The 18,722-nt window shown below is 38.5% G+C and overlaps 1 protein-coding gene across 4 annotated transcripts in view; it reads right to left on the reverse strand.

The window, feature by feature from the left end:
- Positions 1-443: 443 nt before the first annotated feature.
- TRIP11 (thyroid hormone receptor interactor 11) overlaps positions 444-18,722 on the reverse strand; it is a 62,513-nt gene continuing 44,234 nt past the window's right edge. For 2 of the 4 annotated variants that reach the window (XM_019462069.2, XM_019462068.2), the window contains exons 16-21: positions 17,905-18,004; positions 6,195-6,276; positions 5,038-5,152; positions 4,508-4,624; positions 3,061-3,205; positions 444-951 (exon numbers count right to left, since the gene is read on the reverse strand). In XM_019462069.2, the coding sequence (XP_019317614.1) occupies positions 731-951; positions 3,061-3,205; positions 4,508-4,624; positions 5,038-5,152; positions 6,195-6,276; positions 17,905-18,004 (780 nt within the window). In that variant the 3' untranslated portion in view covers positions 444-730. Of the gene's footprint in view, positions 952-3,060; positions 3,206-3,346; positions 4,225-4,507; positions 4,625-5,037; positions 5,153-6,194; positions 6,277-17,904; positions 18,005-18,722 lie in introns of those variants that run through there. The other 2 variants (XM_019462071.2, XM_053889712.1) reach the window with 2 other exon arrangements.

The raw sequence follows: 18,722 nt of genomic DNA on the forward strand, positions 1-18,722 counted from the left end.
GTTACAGAGCTGGAGAGCAGTCGGTGGTTGCCAGGGGCTGGGAGGGGATGTGCGTAGGGAAGGAGGTGGCCACGATTATAAAACATCGCGGGGCAGCACGAGAGGCCCCTGATGAAACCATCTGCTCTCTGTACTGTAGTGGTGATCACGTCAATCTACACCTGGGATAAAATTGCACAGAACCAAACAAACACACATTCCACCTCAGGACACCTACAAGCTCCCAGGGACAACCGTGTTGCTGGCCTGTCGACACAGAGCCCTCTCAAGATGAATCTATGTTTCAGCACTTACAGAAAAGCCGCTACTTATTTTCTTCTGCCGCTTCTTCTTTTTCTAAGTCTCTTGATTATCTTTAAAAGATAAGACTATGCGTCTCTAACTTAAATGGGCTTGAAAATCATAGAAAGAAGTAAAGAGCTGATATAAGCTACTAGAAATTCTTATCTTTATCTTTTTTATTATTTGTAAATTAAAAAATAAAATGTTTCTAGCTTAAATGAAAGGTCAAATCAGAGAAGGAACACAGCATGTATTATAGCAAACACTTCCTCCTGGGACACCTGCAATTTCTAAAAGCAATAAGAATATTTTTATTAAGTTTAGAGAATATACAACTGCGAACAATTACATGACTTTCTCCAAAAGGCCACTTAGTGATCAAGTACACACACGTAGTGTTCATGGTTTCTTTAAAGTGCCACGTGTTTGTCTCTGGCTTGGGAATCATCTACTGCTTTAAAAGGTCTTTCAACACAACTCCAGCACTGTTGTCGGGTGACACTGGCAAGGGTGTAAACGTGGGCAACACATCGGAGATGGGTTTCAGGAGCAGATGCCCAGGCCCACCAGGTCCAAGTCCCGCCGGGTTCATAAGAGGCACAGCCGCAGAGCGGGGAGCCAGGAATGGATTCACATCTGTTCTTCTACCAGATCTGGATTCTGTGCCATCTACATGATAAAACACAAGCTGTTCAGTCGCCTATATGTGATTTGGTTAACGGCGTACATGTGTTCTCGGTTCCTAGATTGGGCCCCCAAACAAATTTAATTCTTACGCTGCTGGGTTCTGGATCTGCTAAGCAGAGTCTACGACACATAGAGGGTGAAAGAAGACAAGACAGCAAGAGAGATGAACGGACAAAGAACAGGGAAGGGATAGGAATACCTATATATACAGCTAATACTTTATGAAACGCATTAACATTGTTGTTTGACACTTAAATACCACTTATATAACTGATAAACTTCATTTCCTTTAGGAACTGCCTTTGAGAGGGCGTTTTCTATGTTACGATGCACGCAAATTTTGTAACTACTTACCATAAAGATGACAGACTTGAGAACTTGTTTTCCCCCAATAATTAAAGGCCATGAAAAAAACTGGCACCAACACCACGGTGGTAACAATCAGATCTGACATTAATTTATCCAAAGAAAAACAAGATATACATTATGTTACCTGATCCTCCTCTTTTTAACATTCAAAGGTTTGAAACAATTCTTCCTTAGATTATTTCTCTATAAAGTTAGGCTGAAACTAGTTTTTATGGGAAGAGGTATTTGTTTATGCCCTGATGTCTTGGTGGACAGAATTCCGCTTTGTTACCCGAGACCGCTAACCACGTCACTGTTAAGAGACAAGCACCACTCAGCAATGGGAAACTCAAATGAAGAGTAACCTCTAGAACAAAGAAAGCATTGAGACAAATTCATCAAATCAACTTATCATCAAGTACCCTGGGTCTCCAAGCTTTACTTCCGTGTGAATGACAGCTTTCCAAACTCTGGAAAAGCTTCCGGTGCCCCTTAGTAAGCTCTGACCCTTGCCACATACTTCTGAATCCAGGATTAAAGAGTAGGCTTGCTTTTCTTTAAGTGGAAACCCTATACCAGCTCAGAACATCACTAGCTTTGGTCTCTGATCGATCCAAACCAAGCTGGGAACATAGCCTGGTAAGTGGACAGGAGGAGAGAAAGAAAGAGGAGGAGAGGGAGGGGCAGAGCAGGGAGCAGGAGATCTTGCCGCAATGAATTCTGGAATCCACATGAAGACACAACCTAGTGTAGCAGGAAGAAAGCATTTTTAGTATGGTCTTGATGACTTTTCACTAAATTTAGTAGCCAAACCTTTTCTCAAAACAAATTTTACCATTTCTCTTTTTATCAAAATTCAGGAAAATAGAAACAGCTAAATGACTTAAGGCAATTTGTTTTGAATTTCAGAATATAAATTCTTTAATATTTTATTCAAATTTACGTATCTGATGTGCTATGAACTTGGGTATATGATAACACACACCTTTATAGTCCAACTAGCAAACAAGTTAGTCTGTATTAAAATATGTAGACTTCAGATAAAAGAGAGACTTTCTAATCAAGAATCTGTTTATAGTCTAATGGATTATACTTCATTTTCAAGAAAATTTCATGCATGCCAAAATAGGTGATATAAATATAAATAAGACCCTTATGACCTAGTGGGATAGAAAGCTATGCATACAGATCATACAACCACCAGACCATTTGCTTCTAGGCAGACCGTTTAACACATAAGAATACTTTCAATACATTCTTGGATGTCTAAGCCAGTTTACTGTACTGCTCTTATAAATATTATTAACATACCACGGTTTGGTTATTGAGTGTAACACTTAGGTGTTCACAGGGAAAAAAATCTTTAACTATAAACTACACTTTTAACTCTAATTTAGCAATAAGTATCCTTAGTAGGAAGGAAAACAGGTGACCAAACAAAGGTTTACCAGTTCACCAGCACTTCCAAGAAGAATTCAAAGTGGCTTATGCAGAGAGGAGAATTATTCCAATATACAAAAGAAAAATACTCCACATTGTTTAAGCTAATCCAAGCCAATTAAGCATCAGATTGCTATAAGAATATATGAAGCAAAATCTAATGCCTTACTGGAATGTTGGGAGAAGTCACTGTACATTTTCAGAAACACTAAAAATTTAGTTAATATCACTATAAACCATAATTATATATTAAACATTCAATTTTTTAAACTGTAGAAAAACTAAGTAAGCATCTGGTTTTACCTTTAAAACTTTCTGGCACATTTGTAACTGCCTTTCTCCTTCCTGGTGAATCCAGAGGTTTCAGATCATGAACAGAAAGCTTTGGTGGTGGAACAGATGGGTGAGATTCTGTTTCTAGAAATTTAACAAAAAGTTCTGAAAAAGACTAAGGAAACAGTATTTGGGTTAATTAGGCAGATATTATAAATTACATACATTATATATTATATTTCTACAATTAAGAAAATGTACCAGCTACTCCAAATATCAAAAACAAATCATGCCTTCTGAATCATTTTTTTATAAGTAATATGAACAATTAATGAAACAATTGTTTATATGAACAAATAAAACTACTAGTGCTTTAGTTACAGATCAATTAAAATCTTTAGCAATGTAATCAATAATGTTTGATCAAACACTTGTTACCAACCTCACAGTCATAATTAGCTACCCGATGGCACTTCAGACATCAAGCCTTAAATCATTTTAATGACTGTTTACATGGACATGAAACACTATATTGATGGAAAACAGTATTAAATAGTTCTATTTTTCTATAGTAACATCCAATCGATGAATACACAGCAGCAGCTCACCAGTAAGATTATCAGATTAACACAATGTAGTTGTAGATTTTTCCTTTAAAACAAACTTTATGCCATCCAATTTAAAATAGGGTATTGTTTATCTTCAACCAACTCTGGGTATATCACCTAGCATCAGTTTCCTCTTTATTAAAAAACAAAGTAAAATAAGAAAATTCCACATTCTGATTCACAGAGCTACTACTCAATTTATTGTTTTTATTTTTAAATTTTTTTAGTTTTTATTTAGTTAAGTAATCTCTATGCCCAACGTGGGGCTCAAACCCATGACCCTGAGACGAAGAGTTGCCTGCTCTAAGCCAGCCGGGCAGCCCGAGCTACTCAATTTATCAGTATTCATGAAGACTAGTAGGCACTATGTTTTCATGTTTATTAATGCCTCCTCCTGCCAAGATGTAGATCTGTTGAGGGGAGGTGCTTTGTCTTCTGGTTTGCTGGTGCATCCCCCAAGCTGAGAACAGTCTGGTACAGAGCAGGTGCTCGGTAGTAAGTGTTCAAGGACTAGGTGGACACAAGCATGCATAGCCTCTGTCTTTAAAAATCTCATCATTTAGTAGCAAGACAAATGGCTGTGTGCCTATAGCAGCATGATCAAATACAAAGAAAAAAAATACTTAGTACTTTGAAAAATAAAAGTACCATGTAAATAAAAAGTTAAAACGAAACATATATGCAATAAAATTATTTAAACTGGCTTATGATCCTTAAGCTAATCTCTCTGGAGATCTCAGTTTCCACAATTCCAAAATCAAAGGTCTGTATAATAAAGTAACGTAAAAAAGAAATCTGGTTTTTGCGAATGAATGTGATGTACAATCATTGCGGCACTCCTATTCAGCAAGAATAAAACTGGCTCTTACACTGTTAAGCACAGATTGCTGATTTGGTCTCAGAGGTGTGTTGGGGACGCTTTTGGATCCTCCTCCAAGCCATCCAGTCATCCACCTGGTAACACCACCCTGATCTTCATGAAGCAACTGAAAGATTATTTTCAAACAGAAAAATGTTATCAATACAAGAAAAGAAAAAACTATTTTTACATGATTTCAGATGGTAGCGAACTATGCTTTTCAAGTCCAATTCCTAGTAAATGTTTCCTATTGAGAGAGGCTACCAATACAATAAAATGTCATCCCAAGCACTATCTCAAGTAAAAGTTGAGGACTGCCAGGTCTCAAAATTTCAGCCCTCTGATAGGAGACGTAGTTACGGAACTAATACCATACAAATTGAACAAATTCACCTCTTCACTATAGTATGAAACGGTTCCGTTTCCACGTTACTGAGAAAAATGAAAAGTTACATAATATTGAGTAAAGAAGATAATTTTAAATGATGCCACCATGTGAATTATGAATATATTCAGAATGACTTCCAATTGTTTGGTTACCTGCTCCATTTCCTCCCTCTTGATACCCAGGACGCTTCCCATTAATCGTAACACCTCATGGCGCTGATGTTTCGGTGTATGGAAATGTCCAATGAAGAGGTTTCTCATTAGGACTCTGTGAAAATAAAGGCAGAAACAGCTCAAGCTAACTCAACAGTTATCCCAATACTTAGTGTACCCAAACAATAAACACTAAACATATGAATATTTAATTATACTTAAGCAATTGTTACAAGAAACACTAAACGATAAAACGTTTTAAAGTACTTAAAAAAAAAATCTTGACAAGTCTAATGGAGAGTATTTCGAACAATCTAAAAAACGGATACCTTTTAAAACATCATTTATTACCCACTCATTTTCTCCAACAAATAAATCAATCAACTGAGACAGCGCCTAGGTAAGTAACTTTCGGTGCCTATCTGGGCTCTACTGTAAGATACTTAGGATTTCTCCCTCCCCACCTTTTTTCTTTTTTTTTTTATTTTATTTTTGGGCCAGAGAGAGACAGAGCATGAAAGGGGGAGGGGCAGAGAGAGAGGGAGACACAGAATCGGAAACAGGCTCCAGGCTCCGAGCCATCAGCCCAGAGCCTGACGCGGGACTCGAACTCACGGACCGCGAGATCGTGACCTGGCTGAAGTTGGACGCTTAACCGACTGCGCCACCCAGGGGCCCTGGCTCCCTCCCCACCTTAAGTGCTGACGACACTTCTTGTGCTTAACAGTTATGCTTATACCTCCCCACGCACGTTTATTAAAAATTTGCTAATAATATCTAAATCTTTAAAACATTAATGACATGTTACATATATACCTAGGTTTCAGACAAGGTATGTTTATTTAAGGACAGCTAAAGAGAACTAAAAAGAATGATAAGAATAAAACTTTCTATTTTCTAAGTGCTTCATATTATGGTGGTGTTTTAACTCTTCCATATGGTTTCGAGAAAAGTAATTTGAGCTGGGAGAAGTCTTTAAAAACCAAGACAAGAGAAGTTATTCTACTGACTCCTCATGAAAACGACCTACATCTCATCACCATACAAGAAAAGGCTTTTAAAAAACTTAATCACATATAAACATCTACATGTAGAAGCTGTTTTCACCATAAAGGTAATCTCCATAAAATACATAAAAGTTAATAGGCAGAGCATACTTGTCCACTTTTCCTTCTGTGCTGTTGACTAAGTTCATCAGTTTCTTTTGTACATCGTCCAGCATTTCTTGTCGGAGCTCATCTGTTTTAAAACATGTGAATAAAGAGAGTCGTTAACGGATTAAAATAGCCTGGATGAATATATAATGAGGTTTATAACATCTTTCCTGCAAAATCTGAATACATACACTTACTCCAATTAGTGACATTCAATTACTTCCATCTCTTCTTGGTTCAGGAAACTAGGCTTTCTGGTATAGAAATTACCTAGCAGCCAGAGTATGCACTAATTCACGTGGTTTATCTGCCCCCCCCCCAAATCAATTGTTTAATAGAAAATTTAAAAACCAAAAAAAGGGTTTCATTCTCTTCAGAAACTTAATAGCAAAAAAGAGATTTTTCACCACTGCTTCCTTGTATAAAACATTTCCAGAGCCACTCTTTAATGGGAAGAAATGGAAAGGACAATTTTAGATTTTCCTTTTTCCATTTTCCTGGCTGGACTGGTTTCTGGTGAGCTAAGAAGAGTATTTAACACAACTAAGAGCATGGCTCGGATGCAGCTCCTAGGACAAAGTATTCTGAGGCATAGAACTTGCAAAATACAATTCAGATCACTGGTTCTAACACACTAATCAAGATGACTGTAGCTTATATGACTAATTCAGAAGGATGCTGGACTACTTTATAATTCTCATTTATTTAAAAAGGAAGCAAAATCTGTAAAATCTTGGTGAAACAGCTGGAATCCAAGCAGTATTATAGGCAAAGTCTAGAATTACAACAAGAGTACCCTGTTCATATATCCGGCCGTGCCATGGGGCCAACGATCCCCAGGCTAAGGAACGCTCGGCCACGCCCATGGGGTGTTGATACCTGCCACCTGAGAAATGGAGAGTTTGAGCTGAAGGAGATGCTTATCCAAGTTAGATGACAAGTTTGGATCTGAAAGAAATGAAGAGGCTACTGCTTTGCAGCAGAGCTCTACTTTTCGAATCGAGAAACACTCCAATCCAAACACTGGACTCCGATCTCTTTCCACAAACCTACTCTTTGAATTATGCTGCATTTTCCAGGTAGTAGCTGGATACAAGTCCCTTGTCAGATACAGAACTTGGAAATATTTTCACCCATTCCGTGGGATGTCATTTTGCTTTCTTGATGGCATCCTTTTATTTATCAGAGTTGTCAATTTTGATGAAGTCCAATTTATTTTTTCTTTTGTTATTTGTGCTTTTAGAGTCACATCTAAGAAATCAATGCCTAATTTAACATCACAAAGATTTACTCCTATGTTTTCTTCTGAGAGTTTTATAATCGTGACTTTATTTTTTTTTAAATGTTTTTACTTATTTTTGAGACAGAGAGAGGCAGAGCATGAGCAGGAGAGGAGCAGAGAGAGAGGGAGACACAGAATCCGAAGCAGGCTCCAGGCTCTGAGCTGTCAGCACAGAGCCCGATGCGGGGCTCGAACTCACGGACTGTGAGATCATGACCTGAGCCGAAGCCGGACGCTTAACCGACTGAGCCACCCAGGCACCGCCCCCCCCCCCCCGCCCTTTTTTTTAATGTTGTAATTGTGACTTTAAAATGCAGGTCTGTGATGCATGTTGAGTTAATTCTCACGCACGGTGTGAGGTAAGGGATTGATTTTGTTCTTGTGCACGTGGACATCCGGTTGTTCCAGCACCATATGTTGAAAAACTATTCTTTTGGCACCCTTGTTGAAAACCAATTGATCATAAAAGTACGGTTTATTTCCAGACTCTCAATTCCAACTATGCAACCTCTACCAATGTTTTTTCTTCTACTTGAAAAGCTCTTTTCCATCAGCACCTCCATATCTAAGGTCCTAGGGTCACTTCCTCAAAGTTTCATCTGAACCCTACAGATTAGGCCAGGTCCATCTGCTTTATGTTTTCATTCTGCCTTGCACAATGCCTAATATTCTGATTTAGAGTACTAAACGCATATACAAAAATGTCCAGTTTGTTTGCAATGGCTTGTGGTCCTTCTAAATTGCAAAAATCTAAATTGCAAAATGTAATTCATATAATAGGCTAACTTTACCAAAATAGAGATGGTTGCCATAACCATATTATAAAAGCAAAGTTTGTGTTCGGAAAATCTACTACAAACGTTTCCTTTCCTGTCTTACCAGTAAGGAATTTAAGCTTGGACATTAAAACGAGAGAGAGGGAGAGGGAGAGGGAGAGGGAGAGGGAGAGGGAGAGAGAGAACAAGATTATTATTAAAGTTTGAGTCAGTAAAAGACATTCTGGATTCTCAACAGGCACATATATACATTGAACACGTGGTACTCTTTGGGCCCTAACACCGCATTCTGAACGTAAATAGAATTCTCAACTACGAATAGTGAGTAAACTAATCTCGTGTCAAAGTTCTGAATCTACCATCCCACTCATGAGCTAAAGCAAGAGCCAGAGTAACAATGAGCACAGTCTTCTGTTTCACCCTCCCCCACTATGGAAAGGTAGCAGAAAACCAGAGGTCAAGCTTACCTCCACCTTTCTCGTCTCTCATATTGCCCTTCTCCTATCTTTTTCTAAAATTAATGATTTTTTATATTGATTATATATCAAAATTATAATGTTCTGGATATACTGGGATATATAAATTATGTTACTAAGATCAACTTCACCTGGCTACTAAACAGTATTAAATTATACATGTGGCTTGCATTATATTTTTATTGGATAGCACTGCTTTGGAGCATAACCAGGATATAACCACTATAGTATATCGTCTCTTATTAAAAAAAACAAAAGAAAGATAAAACTGAACGACAGACATCTTCAGAGTAACATGCACAAAGCAAAGAATTGATTGATTAAAATTTTAGTAAAATTAGAAAAATTTAACCTTGCTCTATAAAAAACAGATCAAGAAATCTGTCTTAATAAAGTTCAAGTCAAAAATATTTTCTTGATGACAATTCATCAAGAATGGTTACAATTCTGATTAAAATCTCTGTTCTGAATGGTAGGGTCATAACATCCTCATGGCCAAAATAATAGGGTAAAAATTTCTCAAACTCATCAGAATATTAAGTTAGTCCTAAACTAATGTGACAGAATTGATAACCCTGCATATGCTTGCAGGCACGCCTGGAACGGTTCAAACTCATGTAGTACTTTCAATGTATTCTGGTATTTAAGTCTAGGAAAAGACCCTCAGAATTTTGGGGGAGGGCTTGGAAGAACCGTATAAACTAGGAAAGGTTTAGAACAGAAAGGCAATACAGACTTCAAAGGCCCCTATGGACTTCTCTCTTTCTCGAGGCACCCTTATTTTCCTCCCATCAGAGATCCTGAAGATTTCTCCACAAAAACTGAACACTAATTCAAACCACAATTTGAAATCAGAACTGTATTTATATGGGCAGACAAAATAACGGTTATTCAGAAATGGGTTTTTAGCCAAATATAATATCCCTGTGAAATAATCTAACATGCCAAAATAATTCTTTGGAAGTTGAAAACAATAATAAAAAAAAAAAAAAAAAAGGCAGGGGGATACACTTGAGAGTTGAGCAATAAAGCAAGTGAGATTAGTCTAGTTTAGGGGAAGAATCACTCTAAGTATAGGAGATCCTCAAACCTGCCATATCACAGCCTCTTCTCTGTGAATGCCTAGAGAGGACACCATGGTCTTCATCACTTGATTTACAATCAAAATTGAACATAAAATGTAACTGACTACAACAAATCGGCTCATTGTAACTTTACATTTTATTTGTGATGAGTAACACTGCACTGTAATACTATCTTCACAGCACATCGTAAAATTAAGTCACACTCCTTACAAAGTCATTTGGCTATTGCATGACTTAGCTCTCTTGGACGAGACTCAAGTCAGACTTTTTAACAGTCACCTGACTGAGAAAAGTGACTGGAACAGGACTTGAAGGTCAGGAGAATATATGAATCACGGTCCTGTAATAAGACCTGGATAGGAACCACGGTCCTGTCACCAGGGCCAGACTTTGTTGCCTATTTTGTCAAATATGCATGCTTAATCTCAAAGGATTTTGAATCTACTGATTAAATGTGACTTTTCTAAACAGTGAAGTGCTATATAAAGCATTAGGACTCGTTCATCTGATTTCTTAAAATAACAAAATAATCCATCTTTTAACCTACCCCTAACCAATACCAATAATGTATCACTGTGGTTATATTAACATTGATAATTTTGCCTCCATTTTGTCTTATCCTCTTTTTGAACCAAGGCAAAGGAGCCAAGGAAGAAAAAAATGTTAGATTATTTCATTTACAGGTGTGTCGGTAAATAAACTGAGTCTAGTGTCTTACTTGCACTACACTACCTAAAAAATAAATTTAAATCTAATACATGAAATTCAATATAAGGAAACATAGCCTCTTCGTTTAATATTTAATTAAATATAATTAAGGCAAAGGCTAGAAGTTAGATGGTCTTTTTATTACAGAATGTCAACTTAACATAGAATCATTTTCTTTATAACACCAAAGAAATCTTTTTAAAGAAATCTTATATTTAACACGTGAAGTTGAGACATACTACATCTGCTTTGTCTTTTAACTCCATTCTTTTCAACCATACGATAGAATTTTAAGGTCTAGATAGAGTACATGGTAAGTGCTTTCTCATTCCCTAACTGTAATTACTCACTGATGAATGAAAAGTAATTTTTGAAATTCCACTTCCTCGCAATGAACTCACAGGAAAAGAGTTTTATTAATACAGTATAACCTCACTAATTTGAATTTCACTAGATCAGAATCTGGACTACACTGAAACAGCAACATTGAGGTCTCCTGGATTATTTGTACAATTAAATTAGAGTTGCCATGTGCATTTAAGAGATTTTTTTATAGAAACGTCTTTAATGGAACCAGATCAAATTTATTTTCCCCCTCTACCCCCCTTCCTCAATCCTTCAGCGTGAATTCAAGTAATTTGTACTGCATTCTTCCATATCGAAACAAAAGTTTTTCAAAAGACAATACCGTGAATCAAGTTACATATTTTCATTTTAAAAGGTTCACACAGACTAGCCAAATCCCAAAAGAAAGGGCCGCAATTTTGTCAGAGAAAAGTAAAGTCATTATAATAATGTTGCCACTTACTGAGTATCATCATCACTATAGAAAACAATGACAAAAGGCTAAGCTGCAGGCCGAGCCTCAACTCATTTCTGAAAGTTCCCTGTTGCAAATGAGCACTGACTCAATCTGGCCCCCAAAAATGCTTTTTCAGCCCACACAGGTTGTTTTAAATTCAGTGTCACATAGAAAACTGGAACATTTCACACAAAAGTCTGCATTTCCAGTGTCTCCTGAAGGAGCCGGAGATTTGGCAGCGCTGGGCCTACATGCCTGCGTGGCGACAGTCGGGTGGAGCCTCCGTGAGGAACTCTCCGATTCAACACTGTCTCTCCTTGGTCCTCTTTGCGCTTTCACGTGATTATGACTTGGCCCCCAGTTTATAAGTTGTGTTTGTGATCCACACTTACAGTTTCGTTTCTCCACATTAACTACCACTTCCACCTCCGCCTTCCCTTTGGTCATTAGCGGTCACCAGATCTTCAGCCGGTTTCAGATATATGAATTCCTCCCTCTGTCTAGAACGCTCTTCCCCAGCTTCCTGCCTGCTTAGCTGTACCTATTCGTCACTCAGGTGAGGTCCGGTATACTGTACCTTCTCCACCCTTCCACGTTACCATCATCAAGTAGTATGAATTGTTCCTTCCTTTTGAAATCTGTTGCCTATTTGTGATTACATGCAACCTTCCCCTTCGTGGCTGACTATAAGCCTCCTGAAAGTACCAGTCCCCTGTCTTTCTCTCTCCAGTGCCTATCCTGGTGCCAGGTACACAGCAGGAAACAATGAATTTTTGAGAAGTAAATGCGAGACCGATTCATTTTTCTCTAGGAAGGGAGAGGATCTGGGAAGACCAGAACACAGGACAAAAAAGAATACATGATTTATGTTCTGAATTACCCCATCCATATGAGGGAAAATACACAAAACACATTAACTCAAAACATTCTCATCTCTACACAATATACTTTTCCCTTTGTACTTAGAAGAATTAATAAAACACACATTTAAAAATATGACCATTAAGTTTAAAAGGGCTTATTTACCTAATTGATACTAACTTTTTTCTTAACTAAAATCTTGGCATTGTCTAGTATACCCCCAGATGTTTATATCATCACAAATAATTTTTTAACCATTTATGGCAATTCAGAAAACTGCATCTGGTATTTCTTATATGTTTCCTCTAAAATCACCACTTCTGCCAAAAACATCTATAAAGAAATCCCTCAAAAGGTTTGGGTAACAAAGCGTCTGGGAATGTATTTGGCCTATGTTCAACAGGACATTATATGTTTTCTTGTATAAATCATGTCCTGGAAAACGGAATGTCTTTATTTAAAATAAAAACTCTACCATCTAGCACCATAAAGGTAGTTCCATGAAAAACATTTTAAATCTCTTTTATATTTGTAGCTTTAAAACCTATTTTTATGCTTCATATTACAGTAGGTTTATTGGGACTCATTTTATACATTCTTTTAGATTTCCTTCAAAAAAAAAACACAACTATACACTGTAATTTTCCATTCTCAACTTATACATTTTTTAAAAAGCAGTCACCAAAATTTCCTAAAAAATTTTTTAAATGAACCAAAAACCTTGACAACCTCACCAAAGAAGATGTATAGATGGTAAATAAACGTATGAAAAGATGTTCCACATTATTCGTCTTCAGGGAAATGCAAATGAAAATAACACGGTATCACCACACACTATCAGAATGGCCAAATGCCGCAACCCTGACAACAGCAGGCGCCAGTGAGCAGGAGGCGGGGATGCAAAGTGGTGAGGCCACTCTGCAAGAGTCTGGCGCTTTCTTAACAAAACTAAACATGCTCTTACCATACGCTGCAGCAACCACACTCCTCAGTATTTACACAAAGGAGCTGAAAACTTACATCCACACAAAATCCTGCGCTCGTAACTTTATAGCATCTTTATTCATAATGGCTAAAACTTGGAAACAACCAAGATGTCCTTCATTCAGTGGGTGAGTGGATAAATAAACCGTGGTGCATCCAGACAATGGAATATCATTCAGCGCTAAAAAGAAATGAGCTCTCAAACTATGAAAAGACACGGTGGAACTTTAAATGCACATTACTAAGTGAAAGAAGCTAATCCGAAAGGGCTACATACTGTCTGCTTCCAACTATATAATGTTCTGGAAAAGGCAAAAACTATGGAGGCAGTAAGAAGATCAGCGGTTTCCAGAGGTGAGGGTAGAGGGAGGGGGAAAGAGATGAACAGGTGGAGAGCACAGAGGACTTTTAAGGCAGCGCAAATCCTCTGACACTATCATGATGTAATTCATTAGACATCTGCCCCAAACCCTGAGAATATATAACACATAGAATACATAACACCGGGAGTAAACCCTAAGGTAAACTGAGGACTTTGGGTGATCATGACGGGTCACTGTAGGTTCATCCTTGGTATATAAACCCAAAAAGTACCGTTCCGGTGAGTGATGTTGATAATGGAGGGAAAACGGTTACATGGGAAATGCCTATACCTCCCTCTCGATTTTGTTGTAAACCTAAAAGTGCTCTAAAAGATAGTTTTAAAAAAACACACACCAACAAAACAAACTTAGTTATGGGGTCCTTTAAGGCGCAGCCATAGACAGGCAGACATACCAGAAGATATTTCCAATGCTAGAATCTAAATTTGTATTGCTTATGAAAACTTCTTTTTCTTCATGTATCGTAACATTCACCATCCTTCTGAATAACTTATCAAAACAAGAACTATTTTGTGCTTTCTACTTCAATTTTATCCCATCTTTTCATTTAAGCAGGAACTGATCTCAAGGATGAAGGTGGAGAACAAGAAGTGAAAGAAGGAAAATGTCAAATCTGGCCATAAATACAGCAAGGTCACAGATCTTTTAATAGCTTAGGGGCGCCTGGGTGGCGCAGTCGGTTAAGCGTCCAACTTCAGCCAGGTCACGATCTCGCGGTCCGTGAGTTCGAGCCCCGCGTCAGGCTCTGGGCTGATGGCTCGGAGCCTGGAGCCTGTTTCCGATTCTGTGTCTCCCTCTCTCTCTGCCCCTCCCCCGTTCATGCTCTGTCTCTCTCTGTCCCAAAAAAAAAAAAAAAAAAAAAAAAAAAACGTGGAAAAACGAAAAAAAAAAAATTAAAAAAAAAAAAATAGCTCAGCTGTAGTCTAGGTTTCCCCAGGGGTACACTTCCCCGTGTCTGACAATTCCACAGAAATTCTGAACGCTGATCAGTTCAGAACAGTTAATGAAAGACACTGTCGTCCTATTTGCTTCACAGAGGACCAGTGTCGTAAGTTTGAAAATCAGGAATACAGGATGGTGTGCAAAGTAAGTCTTTGGAACTGTACTGAACAAAAACACTTGCAGGTAAAATGCTGAAAGAACAATTTATAGAAAGAAGGAAAGCAATAGATCTTCTACCAGCCAACTATGAAAATATAGCACCTATAGGATCATAGGGTTTCCTTTCAATGTTATTTTATGGAGAAAGGGGTCACACTAAGGAGGGCAAGGGAGAGAGAAGTTCTTACATTTTGGGGGTGAAACCCTACTACTAGTTTAGGGCTCTGCTCAAGATCCTTTCCTCCACAGAATGCCCTTGACCCTCAATGAGATTCTCAGGGAAGAAAATACACACTCTTTTATGACCACTGCAGCACATCACTGTCTTACTCTGTGAACCTATTCTGTATCTACGCTACATGGTACTTAACTAAACTCCTTGGAAGAAAGGATCCTATCTAGCATCTCACACAGCATCTAACATGAAGCCAAGTCGTCGGTTCTCATTAATTACTTAATGCCTGACAAGGCACCTTCATACATTTCACACAAGGCCTGCAAATACCCGGAACCTCAACCTACTGTTGCAAGTACCTAGCACTATAAGAACGACTGAAATCATCAAAGACCTACTGCTTTCATACTGGTGTTATATGTAATAGCTCCCTTTTCATATGTTTGACCAGAATGAATCATCTCATCTCTGGTAGCAAGAACATAACCAAGCATTTTGAGTAAAATACCACTTTTAAGGTGAGTTTCCCAATATTGTTTAAATGTTGAAACTGCGTATCAACTAATCATCAGTCTACAGATGTTTAGAAATAAAACAATGCTTTGCTTCTACAATTCAAGTCTCTATGTACTTTCTTGCAACAAAAGTCAATCTGTCTTTTTCAAAATTGTTTCTCCTGGCAAATATTTTCGCTGTCTGGCCAAGTTTTGTGTTAAAAATAAAGTACAGTATTACAACATCAATCAACATTTAAAGTACTTAATGATCTATGAAAGAAAATATACAGTGATTCTTTTGAAACAACCAAGCCAATCAAGGTCTTATTTATATTATCAAATCAAGAGTGCAGCTTTGAGAAAATAAAATCACATTTGTGTTTACAGATAGAAAAGCAATATTAAGCACTGAGGTAATAAAAGAAAACAGACTGTTAAGAAGAGGCAAGAATGTAAATGGCAAGAATGACTTAAAGACACAACAGAACTGTCTCTTCACTCCCCTTCCCGTCTGTGCTACACTGGCCTCCTGCCTGACCTCTCAAATACCTGCCTGACCTCAAGCATAACCAGAGCTTTCCTGAAGCTAATATTTACTCCACACAAAATGAGTCCAAAGTTCCTACACATTCACACTGCATGACTGCATGGTAACTGTAACTTTTTACATCAGTAGGGACCGAGGCCACCCAAGCTTTGTCAGATATAATCTGAACCTGATATATTCTACTACTGGGAGTTTAAGTGAGTGTCTGAACAAGTCCTAAGTAGCACAGGGACTCATACTATTTAGCAACTACCGTAAGTCACAGAATCTTTAATCTTACCATCATCTGCTGGAAATGACTCAGGTAGATACCTAAAAGAGGATGTGGCCTTAAATATTACACAGAAGCATACCATACAGCACTGGCATGTCCCAGACCAATGAGTTGGCTTAGAATACTGCTTTTTCACTTCCATTAGTCCAGAGCTACCCTAAGCTGTCAGTTCTCTGGCCAATCCCTGGGGTACCCAGTGTGTCCTCTCTGGGTTGGCCGTATGTCTTCAGATAATGCTACAGTTGCTCTGGCATTTTCCCAATAAATATGGCCTTCCCATAGGAGCGATCTTTTCAACATGTAGGGCACAATATAGAGGATGCTGCCCTATCTTTAAAGCAGACAGAGATATACAGAACAAAATAGAAATCAAACTATAAATAACCATCTTCCTGACCAGACAAAATAAAGTAACATGGAAAGATATGAGCTTTGGTCAAGGGCAAAAAGATCAGAGTTTAAGGGTTCAAATCTCAGTTCCTTTGACTTATAAAATGGAACTCGTATCACCTACTTTACAATTGCTTGTGAAGAGTAAATAAGAGAAGACTAAACGTGACAGAGTATATGTTACATAAAATGTTCATGATGCTCAATCTTTAATTGTTTCCTGGCTGCCCAGCCCTGCCCCCTATGAGATTTAGAGCTCCAAGGCTGGCCAAGTTCAACAGAGCAGACACCGGACTTTCAGTTGGGCAGTGATTTGCCTCAGAAATCATTATCTTGAGGACAACTACCTCACATCATGTAGCTTCCCGTCTTTTATATTCCTAAAAATCTCTCATCTGCTGTCTGTCGTTAGATTTAGGGCAACTTCCTTTGGCTTGGCTCGTCCTTTGGTACCCGTGCTTCGGTGGTTCCTGCCTGCCTGCCTCCTTAGCGGCCGAGTCGCTGTTTCTGTCAGCCGGCAGTGTCTCTTTCTGCTGTGCCATCTCCTCCTAATTTTGCCTATTTCTAATTTCTATTTTACATTAATAAAACATTCTGAGGTACTTAATTCCTTTAATTACGTGCCTTCGTGCTACCACACCCAACCCAGATACCTAAAGGTGGTACATTTCTGGGCTCCACGGTCACCTTTCTGATAACCTTAGATCACTACCTACTGCAGGCAGCCCTAGAATAGCTTCAACTCCCCGGGAACCCTTAAATCAGAGACTGAACGATGAGATGCCAACTTGGTCAGCGGTTAGACTCAACAAAGCATTAGGAACCCCCTGATTACTTGAGGCCCAACTGACAATCCCAAGCACAGGACTCACCTTAGGGAACTGGCAGGGCTTATCTTATAAGCATCACATCATTATATAAATGAGTGTCTATTTGTAAAGCATCACCCATAATCATAAAAGGCTAGTTATGGCCGGAGGTTCAGTCCACAAGAAGTTACTCTTTGGCTCGAGAATACTGTCTTAACACGTCCGATGGCTTTAGGTAGGATGAACACAGAATGATCAGGGACGCCTAACCATAAAAAGTCAGGTCAGTAAAATCATTTCCCTTGATGACCGACAGGGTGACACCCAACACAACTGGACTGCCTCAACATCCAGGAAAACTAACTGGACAGGCAAGGCCAACTTTTGACTCTGGTTTCACGAGGACTGTATTAAAACTGAAGCAAGCTGGTCGAGGGAGATGGAAATAGAGGTCACACCCAGTGGAAGCTGCTCTCACTCAACGGCACCAGTGCCTCTGAGAAGACTACACCTGATTCAGCACTAGTGTTGCCAGGAAAAAAAGGAAAAGAAAAAACACCTACTTTGCTTTTTAAGTTCTTCAATTTGTTCTTCCTTTAAATCTAACTGTTCTGTAAGTCTCGATGCCGAATCCAACGCAGCATTTGCTTCATCGAACCGCTCCTGAGGAAGAGAGAAGTTGGTTAAAAAGCAGCCTGGAAGAACTACTTCACAAACTACGCGGCTGGAGGACAGAGTCTATCAACCCTCTTCTATTCAGCTGATGAAGTTGTACCACTGTGACCTCAGGCAAGTTCACACAGTAAGTATCAAAGACAGAACTGGTACTTCACAGCACAATACTAGCTCCCTTAGTAAGTAAGTAAGATGCTACTAAAAGACAGTATGGTGACAAAAGGGGGAAAAAAGTGACAAGAAGAGAATAAAAACTACAAAAAGCAGATATAAAAAAAGTCAAGAAACGTAACAAATGGTCTTTTTAATTTTTGCAAGCCTGATGAGTATAAAATGACATGTCATTACTTTATTAATTTTTATTTCTCTACTAGTGAATTTGAGCATTTTTCCATTTATAGGAAATTCACAGGTTTTTTTTTTTTTTTAATTAAAAAATTTTTTTAATGTTTATTTGCTTTGAGAGACAGAGAGCGAGCAGTGGAGGGAAAGACAGAATCCCAAGCAGGCTCCACACCATCAGCATGGAACCTGATGCGGGGCTCGAACCCATGAACCGCGAGGTCATGACCTGAACCGAGGACCCAGGCTCCCCCAGGGGTGCTTTTCTGTGAAAACTTCTTTGCATATCTTGCCCATTTCTCTACTAAACTTTCTCTTGTTGTTTGTAAAAGCACCTTGTAGGGTAGATGTGAACCCTTTGTCA

The sequence above is a fragment of the Panthera pardus genome, unplaced genomic scaffold, assembly GCF_024362965.1.
Source record: "Panthera pardus isolate Hobbes unplaced genomic scaffold, ASM2436296v1 HiC_scaffold_24, whole genome shotgun sequence".
Taxonomy (NCBI): domain Eukaryota; kingdom Metazoa; phylum Chordata; class Mammalia; order Carnivora; family Felidae; genus Panthera; species Panthera pardus.